Source organism: Pelobates fuscus, chromosome 2 (genome assembly GCF_036172605.1).
Source record: "Pelobates fuscus isolate aPelFus1 chromosome 2, aPelFus1.pri, whole genome shotgun sequence".
In the NCBI taxonomy this organism is placed as follows: Eukaryota; Metazoa; Chordata; class Amphibia; order Anura; family Pelobatidae; genus Pelobates; species Pelobates fuscus.
Window position 1 is genome coordinate 298,232,805 of NC_086318.1, and position 16,375 is coordinate 298,249,179.

The 16,375-nt window shown below is 44.3% G+C and overlaps 1 protein-coding gene across 2 annotated transcripts in view; it reads left to right on the plus strand.

Moving 5' to 3' along the window:
• The window catches only part of TBC1D32 (TBC1 domain family member 32), a 333,094-nt gene that overhangs the window by 63,138 nt on the left and 253,581 nt on the right, over window positions 1-16,375 (plus strand). For both annotated transcript variants that reach the window (XM_063443466.1, XM_063443467.1), the window contains 2 exons: window positions 3,085-3,184; window positions 10,759-10,896. In XM_063443466.1, coding sequence (XP_063299536.1) covers window positions 3,085-3,184; window positions 10,759-10,896 — 238 coding nt within the window. The remainder of the gene's footprint in view (window positions 1-3,084; window positions 3,185-10,758; window positions 10,897-16,375) is intronic.

Here is a 16,375-nt window from a genome sequence, read left to right on the forward strand (position 1 = left end):
TATACTTAAAAATAATACTATATCACTTAAGTGTCAGGATACTAGTTGATCCAGCATGCAGAATTGTGTCACACCTATGACTAAAGGTAACGTTGTACCGGGCCTAAGATTGGCCGGACTTTACGTTCCAGAGGATAGCGACGCCGCACGCACGTAAGCGCCATCTTTAATATGGCAAGGGTTATTTCTTTAATAGAATTGGAACCACAGCGGCCGGCGTCTCTATCGCCGCACACTCTGGGAACCAAGATGGAAGGAGGTCGGTTCTGGATCTGGCACTGGTGAGTGTTTATTTCTGTCGACATGACCTCTGGTTTTCAGTGCGGTCAAGCGAGCCCGCGGGTGGGCAGGACCAGGTTTGAAAGGGAATTTGGCATGAAAAGAGGATTCTTGCGGCCAGCATGGATGTCGGAAGCTGGGACCCAAGAACGACCGGCAGGCCCTTACCCCCTCCAATCCACTAAATATGTAAGGAACCACGAGAGAACCTGACATCAATTATGGAAGAGATTTTGTACTCCTCCTGTCCAGAAACGATCTAAAGAGGAGGGGGAACAACAAGCACAGTATACCTATTGCAAATAAGCAGTTTGAGTAAGGAGACATAAAATCTATTAGGAATATGCAAGGAGGCTGGAAGGGCCAGAGAATAAGATCATTCATAACCAGATTGAAGAGAGATTGGTTTTGCAAACAGCTATTACAAAAAATTGTAATAATAATACTGGACCAATAAATTGATTGATTGATTAATTATCCGAATAACACAAAATTGACCAATAAATCTGGGGGCAAACTTCATGCTAGGAACTTTTAGTTTGATGTTGCGCGATGATAACCACACCTTCTCACCCACTTGGTAAAGAGGGTTGACACCCCACCATTTATCAGCATGGAATTTGAAATGATCAGCCGGAGTTTCTAAGGCGGAGTAAACTTTGGTCCATGTGTCACAAATAGAAGTAAGGTGATCATCCAAAGCAGGGATAGCTGTGTCAGAGAAAACAGCTGATAGAACTGGCTGGTAGTAGGATGACGGCCGTTATTAACAAAGAATGGACTATGTCCGGAAGAGTCATGGGTAGCATTGTTCCTAGCAAACTCTGCCCTGGGTAATTCGGACCAATTATCTTTTGTGCCATTAACAAAACAACGCAGATACAATTCCAATGACTGATTAGCCCTCTCAGCCGTGCCATTGGTTTGGGGATGGTAAGAGAAAGAAAAGGACAATTCAATGCCCAACTGTTTATTGAAAGCCCTCCAAAACCAAGACACAAACTGAGAACCTTGTCAGATTGTGAGGAATCTCATGTGTCCTTTTTTACTGCAGTATAGACATAGACCCCCTTTTCTTCTATATTGTCTCTTTGCCTCTGACAGTCTAGTGACCCCCAACTGCATAGGTTCGGATTGTACAGAGAGGTCAGGAACAACAGGTCTAGAGAAACGAGGGGCCCCATGCCATACGTCTGGTTCTATTTCTGGTAGTTTCTCTGGTTCTAAGTCTGTTATCAATCTGCATGACAAATGTGATAAACTCATTTAACCTTTTAGGTAGATCTTTGGCAGCAATTTCATCCAGAATTGCCTCGGGTAGTCCTTCTTTAAATGCAGAGATTAAACCGCTATTAGTCCAGTCTACCTCAGAAGCCAAGGTGCGAAATTCTATTGCATAATCTGAGATAGACCAGTTCCCCTGTTTGATACGCATTAGGGCAATGGAAGCGTCATCCTCCCTGCCCAATGGTTCAAATGTTAATTTGAATTCCGCAAGGAATTCTCTGTAGTTATACACAATACTCCTATTACTCTCCCATAAAGGATTGGCCCAAGCTAAGGCTTTAACTTTTAGTTGGTTCATTAGGTAATATTACCATCAAAATGCTAGGAGGAGATAGGGAGATAGTAGGTGCCTTATGTACCATAGGTAAAGGTACTTTAGGCAGAGGAGACATAGTCGGAGAAACCTCAGGCTGTAGATGCGCTGTTCGAGTAAAAGCGTACTGAAAACCTGGGCAAATTGATCCATACAGTGATCATTCTCCTCTTGCTTTCTTTTGCAAGGTGCTGACACACCTAGGACTAAAGATAACGTCTTACTGGGCCTTAGAATGACCGGACTTAACGTACCAGAGAATAGTCAGAATACTTGCCGAGGTCAGGGACACAGAGGGAGACATAAGGATGAGGGAAAAGCCGAATGTCATGGATACCAGAAAACATGGAAGTCAAAACTAAGCCAAAGTCAAAAACCAGAAATAAACGCTCAGGAACACTCTCTCGGATAACCTACTAAGGGAAACCACGACACAAACTGAGAGGTAATTTGGGTTTAAATTTGGGTTTACATTTGTGTTTAAATTTAAATAACAATAGAGCTGTAATTGGCTTATATGTCTGCTCTGTCCCCAAAACGTGCGTGCACGTCCAAGACGCGACTCCGCATGCACGTAAGAGCCATCTTTAATATGGGCAAATAGTTTTTCTTTATCATAAGTGGAACGGCAGCGGCCAGCATCTCTGATAACACCGCACACGGCGGGAACAGAGATGGAAGGAGGTCGGGTGAGGTGAGTGTTTATTATTTCTGTCGTCATGACCGCTGGTTTTCAGTGCGGTCACGCTGACGGAATCCCGAGTACTCAGATTGAGGAGATGTTCAAAATTAAGGACTTTATATACTGTTTGTCCACATTTGTTGTGTACCCACTTACCTTTACTTGTGGTACACAATTTGTGGGAAGAACGAGAAGGAAAGTAAAAACTAGATTAATAGTGATTTATCTTGCAGTTTTTTCTACAAACTGTATTACTTGCATCAAATCTCTAGGCAGCCACTGTGATTCTGAAGATAACATATTTCTATAGAAGGTGACAATTATGGAATTTATGGAAACCTTTTTTTTTTTTTTGGCAATTGTATAAAACTTAGTAATAGTCTACAAAAGTGAAGACAGATGTGCTACATTAACCAAGTGTCTGGCAACCTGGAACTTGTTTTTTTTTTTTTCTTTTTTCTCTCACTGTACACTAAGAAGGGCAATTTTGAACATTAAAAACTGTATGTTGTATTTCTCTCAGATTACAGCAGCCATTGAGCAGTGCTTCTACTATTTCGAATTGTCACAGTCGGCACTTGATGAAAATTCGAAGACAACTATGGCTTCCCAGCAACAGTCTGGTAAGCATTCGCTATGTTGATTCTGAGCACATACTTGAATCTAAAAATTCAGTTTATTTATTTTTTTATTCTTTATTTAAGATAAGCAGTCATGCAAGATTGCAGTGTACAAGATAATTTTCAATTTTTAAAAAAGGCATTAAATATTATTAATAAATAGTACATCATGGAAAAAGGAAAAATTAAGATTATTGTTAACAATGAAATATGTATAATATATTTTGCATTTGAGTTTAGAGTATGTAGGATATAAAGTAAATTCCCTCTCTTTATTATGTCTATTGCTGAAATAATACATTTTCTATTATCAATATCTGTGTTTTGTATTATTATTTTAAAAAGTAAAGAAATCAACAGAAATAATTAAAGAAAAAGAAAGGGAAGAGGAAGATGGGCCGCGGGGAGAGGATATACCACTGCGTGCATTCCATCAGATTTCTCGGTCATAAAAAATTTAAAACCGTTGGATGTAAATTCTTTCCAGGGATTCCAGACTTTTGAAAATGTATAATGTGAATGTCTGATTTTAGAGGTCAATTCATCCATAACCGCGTTATCTTCAATTTTTGTAATAACATCTTGTAATCTTGGGGGATCCAGTTTGAGCCATCCTGCTGCAATGACTCTACGAGCTGCTAATGTGATTGAATTGAAACGTTTTTCATTATGTTTGGGAAGTCCCTCAACCATGCAGGTTTAAAAGGAAGGTCCCAGGAGACAAATCAATTAGTCTGTGTAAAACTGTGTACTTAATATGTCCCTTATGCTTATCCTAACTTTATGTCGTTTTGGACAATCCCATCACATGTACCACTGTGACCACATAGTCGTCAACAAAGACCAATCGTATTTTTTACCTACCGTATATACTCGAGTATAAGCCGACCCGAATATAAGCCGAGGCCCCTAATTTTATCCCAAAAAACTGGGAAAACTTATTGACTCGAGTATAAGACTAGGGTGGGAAATGCAGCAGCTACTGGTAAATTTCTAAATAAAATTAGATCCTAAAAAAAATATATTAATTGAATATTTATTTACAGTGTGTGTATAATGAATGCAGTGTGTGCGTATGAGTGTGTGTATGAGTGCAGTGTGTGTGTGCATGAATGCAGTGTGTGTGTGCATGAATGCAGTGTGTGTGTGCATGAATGCAGTGTGTGAATGCAGTGTGTGCAGGGCCGGTGCAAGGATATTTGCCGCCGTAGGCAAAAAATTTTTTGCCGCCCCTCCCCCCCCCATATGTCCTGACTTCCCCTCCTCCTCCCTCAGTGGTCCTTACCTCCCCACCCCCGTGTTCCTTCACTCCCCCCCCAGTGGTCCTGACTCACCCCTCCCCCAGTGGTCCTTACCCTCCCCTCCCCTAGTGGTCCTTACTTCCCCCTCCCTCTCATAGTGGTCCTTATCCCCCTTCTCCCTCCCATAGTGTTCCTTATCCCCCCCATCCCTCCCATAGTGGTCCATATACCCCCCCCTCCCTCCCATAATGGTCCTTATACCCCCCTCCCTCCCATAGTGGTCCTTATCCCACCCCCTCCCATAGTGGTCCTTATACCCCCCCTCCCTCCCATAGTGGTCCTTATACCCCCCTCCCTCCCATAGTGGTCCTTATACCCCCCTCCCTCCAATAGTGGTCCTTATACCCCCCCCTCCCTCCAATAGTGGTCCTTATACCCCCCCCCCTCCCTCCCATAGTGGTCCTTATCCCCCCCTCCCTCCCATAGTGGTCCTTATACCCCCCTCCCTCCCATAGTGGTCCTTATACCCCCCCCTCCCTCCCATAGTGGTCCTTATACCCCCCTCCCTCCCATAGTGGTCCTTATCCCCCCCCTCCCTCCCATAGTGGTCCTTATCCCCCCCCCTCCCTCCCATAGTGGTCCTTACCCCCCCCCCCTCCCTCCCATAGTGGTCCTTATACCCCCCCCTCCCTCCCATAGCGGTCCTTATACCCCCCTCCCTCCCATAGTGGTCCTTAACCCACCCCCCCTCCCATAGTGGTCCTTATACCCCCCCCCCTCCCATAGTGGTCCTTATACCCCTTTTTTTTATTATTAATTTTTTTTTAATTATTTTATTTCTTATTTTTTTATTTTTATTTTCGTCCCCCCTCCCTGCTTGATATATGGCAGGGAGGGGGGCTCTCCTTCCCTGGTGGTCCAGTGGCAGTTCAGTGGGGGGAGAGGGGGGCTGGCAGAGCTGTACTTACCTGTCCTGCAGCTCCTGTCAGCTCTCTCCTCCTCTGCGCCGTCCGTTCTGCTCTTCTGTCAGCTCACAGTGTAAATCTCGCGAGAGCCGCGGCTCTCGCGAGACTTACACTGGGAGCTGACCGAGGTGCTGAACGGACCGGCGGAGGAGGAGAGAGCTGACAGGAGCTGCAGGACAGGTAAGTACAGCTCTGCCAGCCCCCCTCTCCCCCAGTCTGTATTATGGCAATGCAAATTGCCATAATACAGACTCTGACTCGAGTATAAGCCGAGTTGGGGTTTTTCAGCCCAAAAAATGGGCTGAAAAACTCGGCTTATACTCGAGTATATACGGTATTTTATGTAACCAGACTGGGGTTACATGCCATATGAATAAAATTGTATACATTTGCTCTAACCCGACGCGCGTTTCGCCTGATTAAAGGCTCATTAGCGGGGCCTTTAATACAGGTGAAATGCGCGTCGGGTTAGACACCTCCCCGATTTCAGGTTAGACACCTACCCGATTTCCTTTGGCTATCCCTGTTCCTCAGGCATCATTTTCTCTATCTCCCTGTTGTTCACCACTATTCTCTCCGTTTGCGTTATCATACAGCAGCCTGGGGATTCAAGCTATTTAGACGGCAGATAGTCGCCTGAGTTGAACGGGATCCCTAATACTGATCAGGGTACTTCATATACTTGAACGGGAATCCTTATACCGATCAGGGTACCTCTCGGACCATTATTACAATTTGTAGGACGTGCTGATTATAATTACACTTCACCTATAGTTATCTCTTCCTTATCTTTCTCTTACATTGCTTTACTATACCTGGTGCCCATGAAGGCACCATTCCATCTACTCTAATCCTGTCTTTAGTTCTTATAATGTTAATGCGACCAAGTTTATATATGGGCTATGGTGATTGAAATGTGCAGCTCCCCAGTATTGCATCAATCTACTGTATTAGTCATTTATTCCTTGCACTTCTTCGCCCAGATTTTAGCTGGTTTGGCGTACACGCATTGTGAACGTGGGCTTTTGGGATTAGGTGTTTGATATTGACGGAGCTATCTGGCACACAGTATCATTTGGTCTGTGTACAGCAGTACCAGTCTGAGCGGATGTGCAGCCTTACGATCGTCTTATTTTATCATGACGAGTAGGTCCTGCTAGCTCTTATTTCACTATTAGAATTATACTCTTAGACCCTATCATGAGATAACGTGTCCTGAGGGAGTTCGGTTTTAAATCTGACTTTTCAATCAGATTACTGTATTCCCCTTTTCAGCATTTTGAAACACCGTTGCCAATCATTATTTGTCTTCTTATGTAGCAAACTATGAACTATTTCTCATATTTAGAGACTTGCTTTTGATGCATTGTGGCATCGGTATTCATTCAATATTCACCTTATTAGGTGTCTCGTGCTGCCACTTAGGTACCCTTTAGGCAGCATTGTTTTATTGATTGATTTACTTGTTGTTTGATTTATATTTCTCACTTAGGTGTGTCTTACCTCACTTCCCCTTACCTTCACATATGGTTTAAGTTTTCTTCTTCTTTTTTATCTAATAAAGGATACTCTTTTAACTGTTTTTTTTCTCTATCATAACGTATATTAACATATACTTTGAAGCACAGATTTTCCTCCTTTTTGTTTCCTGTTAATATCATTAGGGTTACTCCCTGTTCTGTCCTTTTGGACTGGTTTTGGCCAATCATTCTCTATCTATCTATGTGAAAGCATGGAGAGGGATGATAGACGATACTGCACCATACCCACTACCATTATTTTGGTAGCATTGTCAGTAGAAATGGGCTAAAGCCCATGTTTCCTCTGAAGTTTGCTTTGAGATCTAGTGCCCTGTACATGTGTAGGTTGGCAGATGAGAGGTGGGCTATTATGTGATTGTCTCTCTATTCATGTGTACTGCCAAAATAAATGCAGAGACCTAAATATGTTATGTGAGCTTTCAGCACATTGTCCACGAGTCAATGGCCATGCTACTAGAGGGGTGATTAGTATGACTAATTGTGGGCAAATTTTCTCTAATCAGTGGATATCCAAAACCCCCATGGGAAATTTACAAATCTCACTTAACCCCTTAAGGACACATGACATGCGTGACATGTCATGATTCCCTTTTATTCCAGAAGTTTGGTCCTTAAGGGGTTTGTCGATCCAACTTTGCGCAACTATTAAAAGTAACATGCGGAAAGGTATGACCATTTGTGTAAAAATATCCAAAATACAGAAATTGATACCGCACTCAACATGAAGAAAATATAAAGATTTATTAGCAGAACATTGCCATATACCTGAATACAGCTGCAATTTCTATATCACGAGAGTGAAGATATATAATCTCAAAGTGACAAGTGACAAAAAAATACTTAAAGGGACACTATAGTCACCTGAACAACTTCAGCTTAATGAGGTTGTTCAGGTCAGAACTATAGCTCCCTGCTGCCTTTCTCATGTAAACACTGTATTTTCTGAAACAAATACAGTGTTTACATTGAAAGCTAGGAACACCTCCAGTTGCAGTCACTCACAGTGAACCAGAGGGACTTCGGAGTTGATGGAGGCATCATATGCCTCCATCCACTCAGATCTGCTGTGCATGAGCATCCTGTGATTCAGTATCTCCTCCCACTGCATGCAAACACTGAACTTTCCTCATAGAGATTCATTGATTCAATTCATCTCTATGAGGAGATGCTGATTGGCCAGGGCTGGCTCTGCCCCTGATCTGCCTCCTTGTCAGTCTCAGCCAATCATATGGGGAAGCATTGTGATTGGATCAGGCTACAACTTCTGATGATGTCAGCAGACTGTTTTTTGTTGTTGTTGTTTTTTTAGGCAAACAGCATGCAGAGTTACAGCTTCTGGCTTGAATACAATAAGATTTTTACTATATTTATGGAGATATGAGGGGCCCAGGGTAGATGGTGGTGTTAACACTATAGGGTCAGGAATACATGTAGTTGCACTGGTGACTATAGTGTCCCTTTAATATGTGCTTAAAGAGGTAGCATATTTGATGTAACATACATTGGTTGTACTGTATACTGTAGTAAAAAATGTTTGCAGCACAAGAATTCCTTGTAGCAAAAAAAATGAGAACAAGGAGGGCATATCTCCCTATATTGCAAAAAAAATTGATTGCATCTGAATTATTTTATGTGCACAGGAGGTATATAAAAAAAAATATATAGAAAAGGAAAAAAAGTGAAAAAATGAAAAGAAAAAAAAAGCAGACGTGTGTGTCCCGAGCTCCTGCTGAAACAGCGAATAAAGAAGTTCTTACCCTGGCTAACAGATTAAACCCACTGACGGGCGGCGTAAAGCCCAGAGGGGTCCAAGCGACATACCTCGAGATTCTGCCAAACAGATTGGTCACTGGAGACCGGTGGGACACCACTGCGGCCTATAATACCGGGGTTGGGGAGAAGCGGCCGATCTTCCTGCTCACCGGTAACTCACGAGACCACGCACTCTCCTACCTCCTCACCCCCCTCTGGACCGGCGGGGGTCATCCAAGTCCTTCCTCGACTGCCTAAACCTAGCGACAAGGCATTTGCATACACACCTGAAACGGGACCCAACGACACGAGGAGAGCTAATCCAAGATGGCGACCGAAACGCAGCCTGAAGAGAAGGCCCACAAGCAATGTGACCCAGCCCTTGACTCGATAGACCGTATGCTACCGTGACTGACTGAGCACTTTCGATAACTCTGGATTGCCCTGGAGAATCACCAACCACTACAACCACCCCAGCCTCAAGTTAGACAAAAGAGCAGTGGGAGACAGAGGGAGCAGAGGTCCCCCTCGGGCCTAACGCAATCAGAAAAGCCTGCACCCCGCATTACTAGCCCACCTGGGCCGAGGGCCACCAAGGGCTTGACCCGAAGACGTCACCCACACGGACGGAGAGATGACCGCCACAGACGGCGGCAGACCATCATTTACCCCCGATCCTCTCGCCATGGGAAAGACCCGGCCCACAGAGAAGACCAGGTCCATGGCTTAAGGATGTCAGCCTTCACACCGGCCTGGGGCTGGAGGGAGGACTTACCTTGCTCCTGACGAACCGCCACCTCTATGCCATGTCCTGTATCGAGCGCAGCTGGCTACACGCAGGGCCCAGAACGAGGGTGCACCTCACATGCAGCCTGCTGCTGGGCCACCTCTGATGGACTCAATTACGCCATACCAGCATTGCCCAACCAAGGAATCGGATGAAAATCGAGCCGAGAAGGCGGACTGCTCCACAGAGGCCGAGAACACAACCCCCCCCCCAGCCACTAGTTAAGCTTTCTATTAGGCCTGTTACCCACTTCAGATGTTAATTTGTCTTAATTGTTATAACTGCCTCACAATTGACTTAGCTACACATTTGAATTAGTAATGTATCTGCAGAACTTGGGCTGGACCCCAGGAGGTTCATACTATACCCTAACTTATCTAGCAAGCAACCATACAGCTAGTGTTTAAACAATACCAGATGTGAAATATTTAACAGGCAGTTGAGCAGTCTTATCTAGCATGTAGATAGAGATCAGATAGATTTTTTCCTTTCTAGACTAGATATTTTATTTAAATAACACCTAATCACTGCTTTATATGTTCAAGTATTTACTGCAGAAGTGTCCTCTAAGGTATTTTCTTTAAAAAAACATCAGACATCTTACTAATATAGTCTGTTTTCTTTAAAATTAATTAACCTATCTTTTAATCTCTATGGGGGTGGGGATTGCTTTAACAAGTCAGATATCAGACCAGGTATCTCTTATGAAGATTTTTTGGATAAATGTAATCAAGCGGATGTCCCCCAGGCACATATCTAATCTCGACGAAGAACCATTTAGTCTGGATTTTTGGTTTTGACCCTTAGGTACAACCCTAAGAACCTACCACCAGTGTACATTTAATTAGTACACACATGAAGGGGACTGACTAAATAATATGAATGCAGAGAGAGGAAAAAAATTAAGTATATTTTAGCTTATGTGTTTGTGTAAGTGAATATGATCTTTTTATTTCCCCGCCCCCCCCCCCCCCCCCAAAAAAAAAAAAAATATTCCTGTCCTTTCATTTTTATACCTGATCTGTTCTGGATGCTGTAGGTTGGCTCCTCTATTTTCTTGCATAAATGCTTAAAGTTTAAATCTGTAAATATAATATTTTTCTGGGTTAAGAAATGTTAGTTGTTTCATGTTCCTCTGGACTGATGATTCTGGCAATGACTACCTTTTCACTTGACGGAGAGTGAATATCCTGTTATTCTCTGGACTGTTGGTGTCAATCACAGAAAATGTCAAATTTTCATGTGCATTTACAGAACTTTAATTATGTTTTTCACTCTTGTTTCTCTCCAGGCACTAAACAGAAGACTTTCTACAACAGAAGAGAATTACATTATTTATACTTTGTTCATTCACTCAGCCTTCTTGGAAGATTGTTGATATATAAACATGGTAGAGAACTGTTCCCGATAAAAGTGAAAAACAAAAAAGGTAATTAAAAGATTTTTTTTGTGCTTCTGTACATTATTAAAGTAAGAATGATGTTAAAAACTGATAACTGACAGCTAAACACCTGGCCCTTCAACGGGTAGCATACTGCCCAGACAGGGAGAAGGCTGACTGTCCCCCTGCCTTACTGCAACAACCTACCGTGGAAACGTGGAAACACGAACCCACAGTTAAGGCTGCAGCAGCCTAGTGATTTTATTACAACCCGCTGAATTGGCTTTAATATATTGAAATGTCACTTCACCGCCCTGCCAACCAATTGTGTTGAATACCACTTCCCAGCGGTAACTCTCACTCCCTAGTCTCATAGAACTGTCCTCACTACATAATTGTCATACCCGTCTGACTAGCGGTGTTAGTGCCACTAAATGTTTGATATCTATCCACGCTCCACTTGACTCTTATGTGATGCAAGCCTGGCTTGACAGGCACAGTTTAAAATTATGTAAAATTAGTATTCTTACATAGCTCGTTTGTTCAAGATGTCAATGTCCTATTATGTTAAAAAAAAAAAAGTGCAGTGATTTAACACTAATGCTAACTACTGTCAATAGATATCCTAGCCGCAATTCTTACTGAATATGTTATACGTATGATTCCTCTATGCACTTATAAATAAAGAATTTAAAAAAAAAAAAAAAAAACTGCTAACTGATTTTTTCTTTTTTTTTTTTTGTCAATCTTTCTTTTATTGAGGCAGGAGTTGAATGGGGTACAGAATCGAGAAGAGGGGATGCACAGTATTTATACAGAGTGGGATCACTTTAACACAGTAGTACATCTCCTTCGAATGGCAGCCTCATTTTATATTTTATATTAAGCAAGCTTTCAAAAAGTTAATAACACGCATAAAGTAGCAGTTATGAAGGTAGTTTGAACTAAACGATTATATTAAACATGCTTTCCAGAGAATTAATAACACATATAATAATATTTGTCAATCTAAGATAAGATCTGTCTAGTGGCATATGCTAGATCATAGTTAATCTATGTATTCAGGCCAGGAAATATGTCTAACGCATATGTGAGTGCATGTTTGTGGGTGCCATGCGAACTTCGAGTATATAAGGTTATAATATAAAGCAAGATTTGAAATAAAACAACATTCCATATATTAGCTATTCGCTCAGTGTGCTACCAGGCATGCATGTTTGCAAATTGTCATAGTCATAGGTATATTTACAGTTGAAGTACCTAGCGAGGCTACATATAGATCAATTGAGGGACTGAATTATATTCATTCGGTTACGCTGTTATTCATTTATGTATGTCAACTTAGTGTATGGATGAGCTTACTACGTTTGCAGGTACATGCAAATAAGCTGTGTGCCTCAAGATTGTAACAAGAAATGAAATGCATAAGGCTAGCCTATATTTAAACCTTCACACGTGTTTAGCTGTATCTCACATAGCTGAGTAGTGATGTCAGGCTGAGGCAAACTAGGTTATCGTGGAGAGACAAATTAATTACTGAACATATAAAGAGGCAAAACAAAAGTATAACATAGTCATGCATTGTGCAGGATGGGTCCCCTGAGAGGCATCGAACTGCCTAAAGGTATAACCTGGTCAAGTCCTCCTGTATCGGCAACCCGCATGTGCACTGCCGTGGGGTATGTACTCTGGTGTTTGAGGGCTGCAGGTTAAACGTGTGGGGGCCTGCGCATCCAGGGAGCATCTGACTTTATTACGGCAGTTTAACGACCGATGTTTAGGTCCAGGAACAGGTGCTAGGAGGTCTCTCCGGTGATCTGGTTGGAGCGTCTTGTCCCCCCGTTATCAGCTTAGCAGGGCAGCTGCAGCGGACGGTAGTTTGCTGGAGTAAGGAGTGAGAGTGATCTTTAGGTAGGTATCGTGTCAGTTCTCTGCTGCCCGGCATGTGCAGGGGGGGGAGGTTCACGGCCTTGGGGTCGGTCAGCCAATACCTCTGCTGGGCATTGCTCGAGACAGCATCCGAGGGTATCGATGAGTGGCATGGGTGTACGGGTGGTGTATAGCCTCTCCCCCGCTCCAGGCCTTAATAATGGTCGGCACTGTTGGGCCACAGACTCGGGAGCTCTGAAAGGCCGGGTCTTTTTCTTGGCGGACGCTACGGAGAGGCCCGATGTTTTTCCACCGCCTGCGGTGTGTGGCCCCCCGGCGGTGTGGCTTGTGCCCAAGAGGCGTGAGCCTCATGACCTTCGGCCTAGATGGGCCCTTGCCTTTGCGTGCAATTTTCGTTGCTGCGCCCGGGGAGGGCTTGGTCCGGCCCGCTCTCCCGCTCTCCCTCACCTTCTTTCTGGAGGCAGGCGACGGTTGAGGCGTCCGCCGCTCCAGCATCTCCCAGAAGCGCTTGAATAATGCGTCTATCCGCTCATGTAGTGGCTGGTAGGGCGCCATTTTAGGCGCGTGTTCCTCCCCCTCCATCTTGCGGTCGGGGAGTATGCCTCTTTGGGTCGTCGGGATATATTGCGACTTGCGAGCCATTGCTGTGCGGACCGGGATAACCCCCGCCGGTCCATAGGGGGGGGAACGTGGGCTCTGCATAGTTTCCGTAGATTGTGATGGCGGTGGGGGAGCGGCCGTCTCCCCTGCGCCAGTCGTTTGTGTAGGCCGCAGGAGCCAGGATGGAGATTCCGTCCGGGTGTGCTTCATGAGTGATGTCCCCAGGTGAGTCCCCGTTTCATGTGTCTTGTTAGGGTCAGTTTTGTGACTTTTCTCCGTTGGAGTAGGCAATATTTTAGGCTTATTTAGTCGTTTGGTGCGGAGCCCCAGGGAGACACGACCATTCGGCTCTGCGGTCAGGCCCCGCCCCCTTTTCTTTTTTTTTATTACCTAAAACACACTTAAATGGGAGGCGGAGCCTAGCGTCTAACCTGAACGGTCGCATCTCCACAGAGCTCCCGGACAATAGGCCTGAATTACGCGTAAAACTCAGCAAATCTCAACAAAAATCGACCCTGCGGGACCCCCAACCACTCGCAACAATATGGGGCGAAAAACAAAGAAACCAAGGGCCGACAAGCCAAACCTAAGCATGAACATAGGGGACTTATGGCGGCAAGCACGCGGCGCCTCGCAAGCCAAGATGGCGTCTTACCCCGACGAAGGCTCCGACTTCTCGGACGATCACACCACGGGGTCAGAGGATCTCCTCATGCGGCACCCCAAAGACCGATAGTGACCACGGCACCACCCTCCACCCACAAGGACTCATCTCCAGTGACCAAGGCCGACATGCAGGAGCTGTTGTCGGGCCTCCGACAAGACATCCACACGGACGTTGCCGCACTCCGTGCTGACCTCCAAGGCATAACAAGCCGTATGGGAGCTCTTGAAACGGACTCCCACAACACCAAACAGCAAGTAACACACCTTCAAGCAGAGATGAAATCCCTACGGGGACACCATGCCGCCCTGGAAAGGAGGATCACGTCCATGGAGGACACCAGGCGGTCCAAGAATTTGAAGATAAGAGGGGTGGGGGAGACGGTGCCAGACGCTGAATTGCCGCACTTTATGAGACGCCTCCTGGGATCAATCTTGCCCTCTAAACAGGCAAGACAGATAGTGATAGAGCACCAGTTCAGAATACCTAAATCCACCAAAGCCCCTACTGAGGCTCCAAGGGATCTAATAATACGTTTCCAGACCAGGCAGGATAAAGCGGCGGTGTTGAACGCCTTAAGGGGACTCACACCCTACCTGTTCGAGAACTCGGCCCTCTCCTTCTTTGCAGATCTATCAGGGGAAACGCTAAAATGGCGGAGATCCCTGCAGCCTCTCACCTCGCTGCTCCGCGCACATGCCATTACCTACCGGTGGAGAGCAGCCCAAACCCTGCTGATCACACACGGAGGGCACTCCTACCCAATACACCGGCTGGAAGAAGCAAATGCGATACTAGGAAACCTTGGTCTCCCGCCTGATTCTGTTTCCAAAGCCACGACCAATCCGGTAGAGACACCGCATAACTGGGACCCGGCGACGGTGACCACCTTTGTACCACGGAAGCCCCGGCAGCCCACCTACGCAACAGTCACGACATGAAGGTGCAGCGCGGAGGGAAACCTGCAGTCTTCCCCCGCTGAGGACAAGCTGCTCCCCATGTGTCACCCAGTCACGGTCAGGACAGCCACCACAAAGTTAACGATGACTGACTGAACTGTGCTTGACATTTAACGCATACCCTGTTGTTGATAAAACTACCCGCAATTACCTCTATAACTAGTTGGCTAATTTAAATGCCCACTCATTGTTATTGTTCTAATCTTGCCTACCTCGATCTAATTTGTCTAATCTCACTTTGTTTAATTTTATTGTATCGTGGTTGACCTTTCATACTGTATACTGTGCAGGACCTACCACCATTCACCTTACTGGTCAGACTCGACCGTAGCTCCCTTATTTCTTCACGTACACAATAGACACTCCCTCCTACCGTACTTCCCTCACACACATACCAAACACAATACCACGATCGGACGATCACTCCAGGACGACACCATACACCATAGGTGCACACCCACACACCCAACTACACAACTCAGACTACTCGTTCACCTCCGGGTGCGACTCTCACACTGGCTATCAGCCAGAGAAATCACTAATGCCTGAGCTCTGGCATGCTGGAACCAAACTCTCACCGACAAAGTAGAATGTACAGGCACATTTAGTCCCACAGTTTTTGTTATTCTGTTCTTTCTCTTCTTAGGCACACAATGACGGATAGGGGAAAAAACAAACAAGGGATAGGGAACAGCGGAGAAGGAAAGGCAAAGTTACACAGACATAACCAGGAGTAGACCTCTTGTACCCTAGCACTTAAACCTGACATCTAGACGACCGTCCACACAGCGCAAATTGTTACCACAATCACGATCTAGATAGCTTTTGAAATACCTATTGGACAATCCCGTTATACATTCACTTAAACAAAAATGGTGCATCTCAAATGTAAGGCCTTACTGCATGTACGCTGTGTATCTTGAATTGCTTGTCAATTGCTTTTGGGGCATGACAAGCCTGTTTGTTCTTGTCTGCACTACAAAAATAAAGAAGTAAAAAAAAAAAAAAAAAAAAACCACACTTAAATTAGATTAAAGTGTCAATAATGTAAAATCCTGTGTTAAATTTCCATCACTTATGGCTGCTGCATAATAGCAAAACAAAAAGTGTTATTTGTGCACTATTCACAATCTTTGTGAATACTCTATAAATTAAGTTTTTGCTAGAATTGCATATCCTTAGAATAAAATCTGCTTGTATTTAGGCAACTCTTTATAAGCCAGATCTATTTGCATCTAGTAGGATAAAACGTTGTACACTTACATTTTGTAGTATTGAATACACTCTTTATCTGCAAATTGTAGTATGATCTGTTTTGATTTAGCATGTAGAGAGCCAGAGAAATATAGAAACTCACTATTAAACCATTTCTCTAAAACACTCCTTGTTAATGTCTTCAAGTATTGCCTAAAGA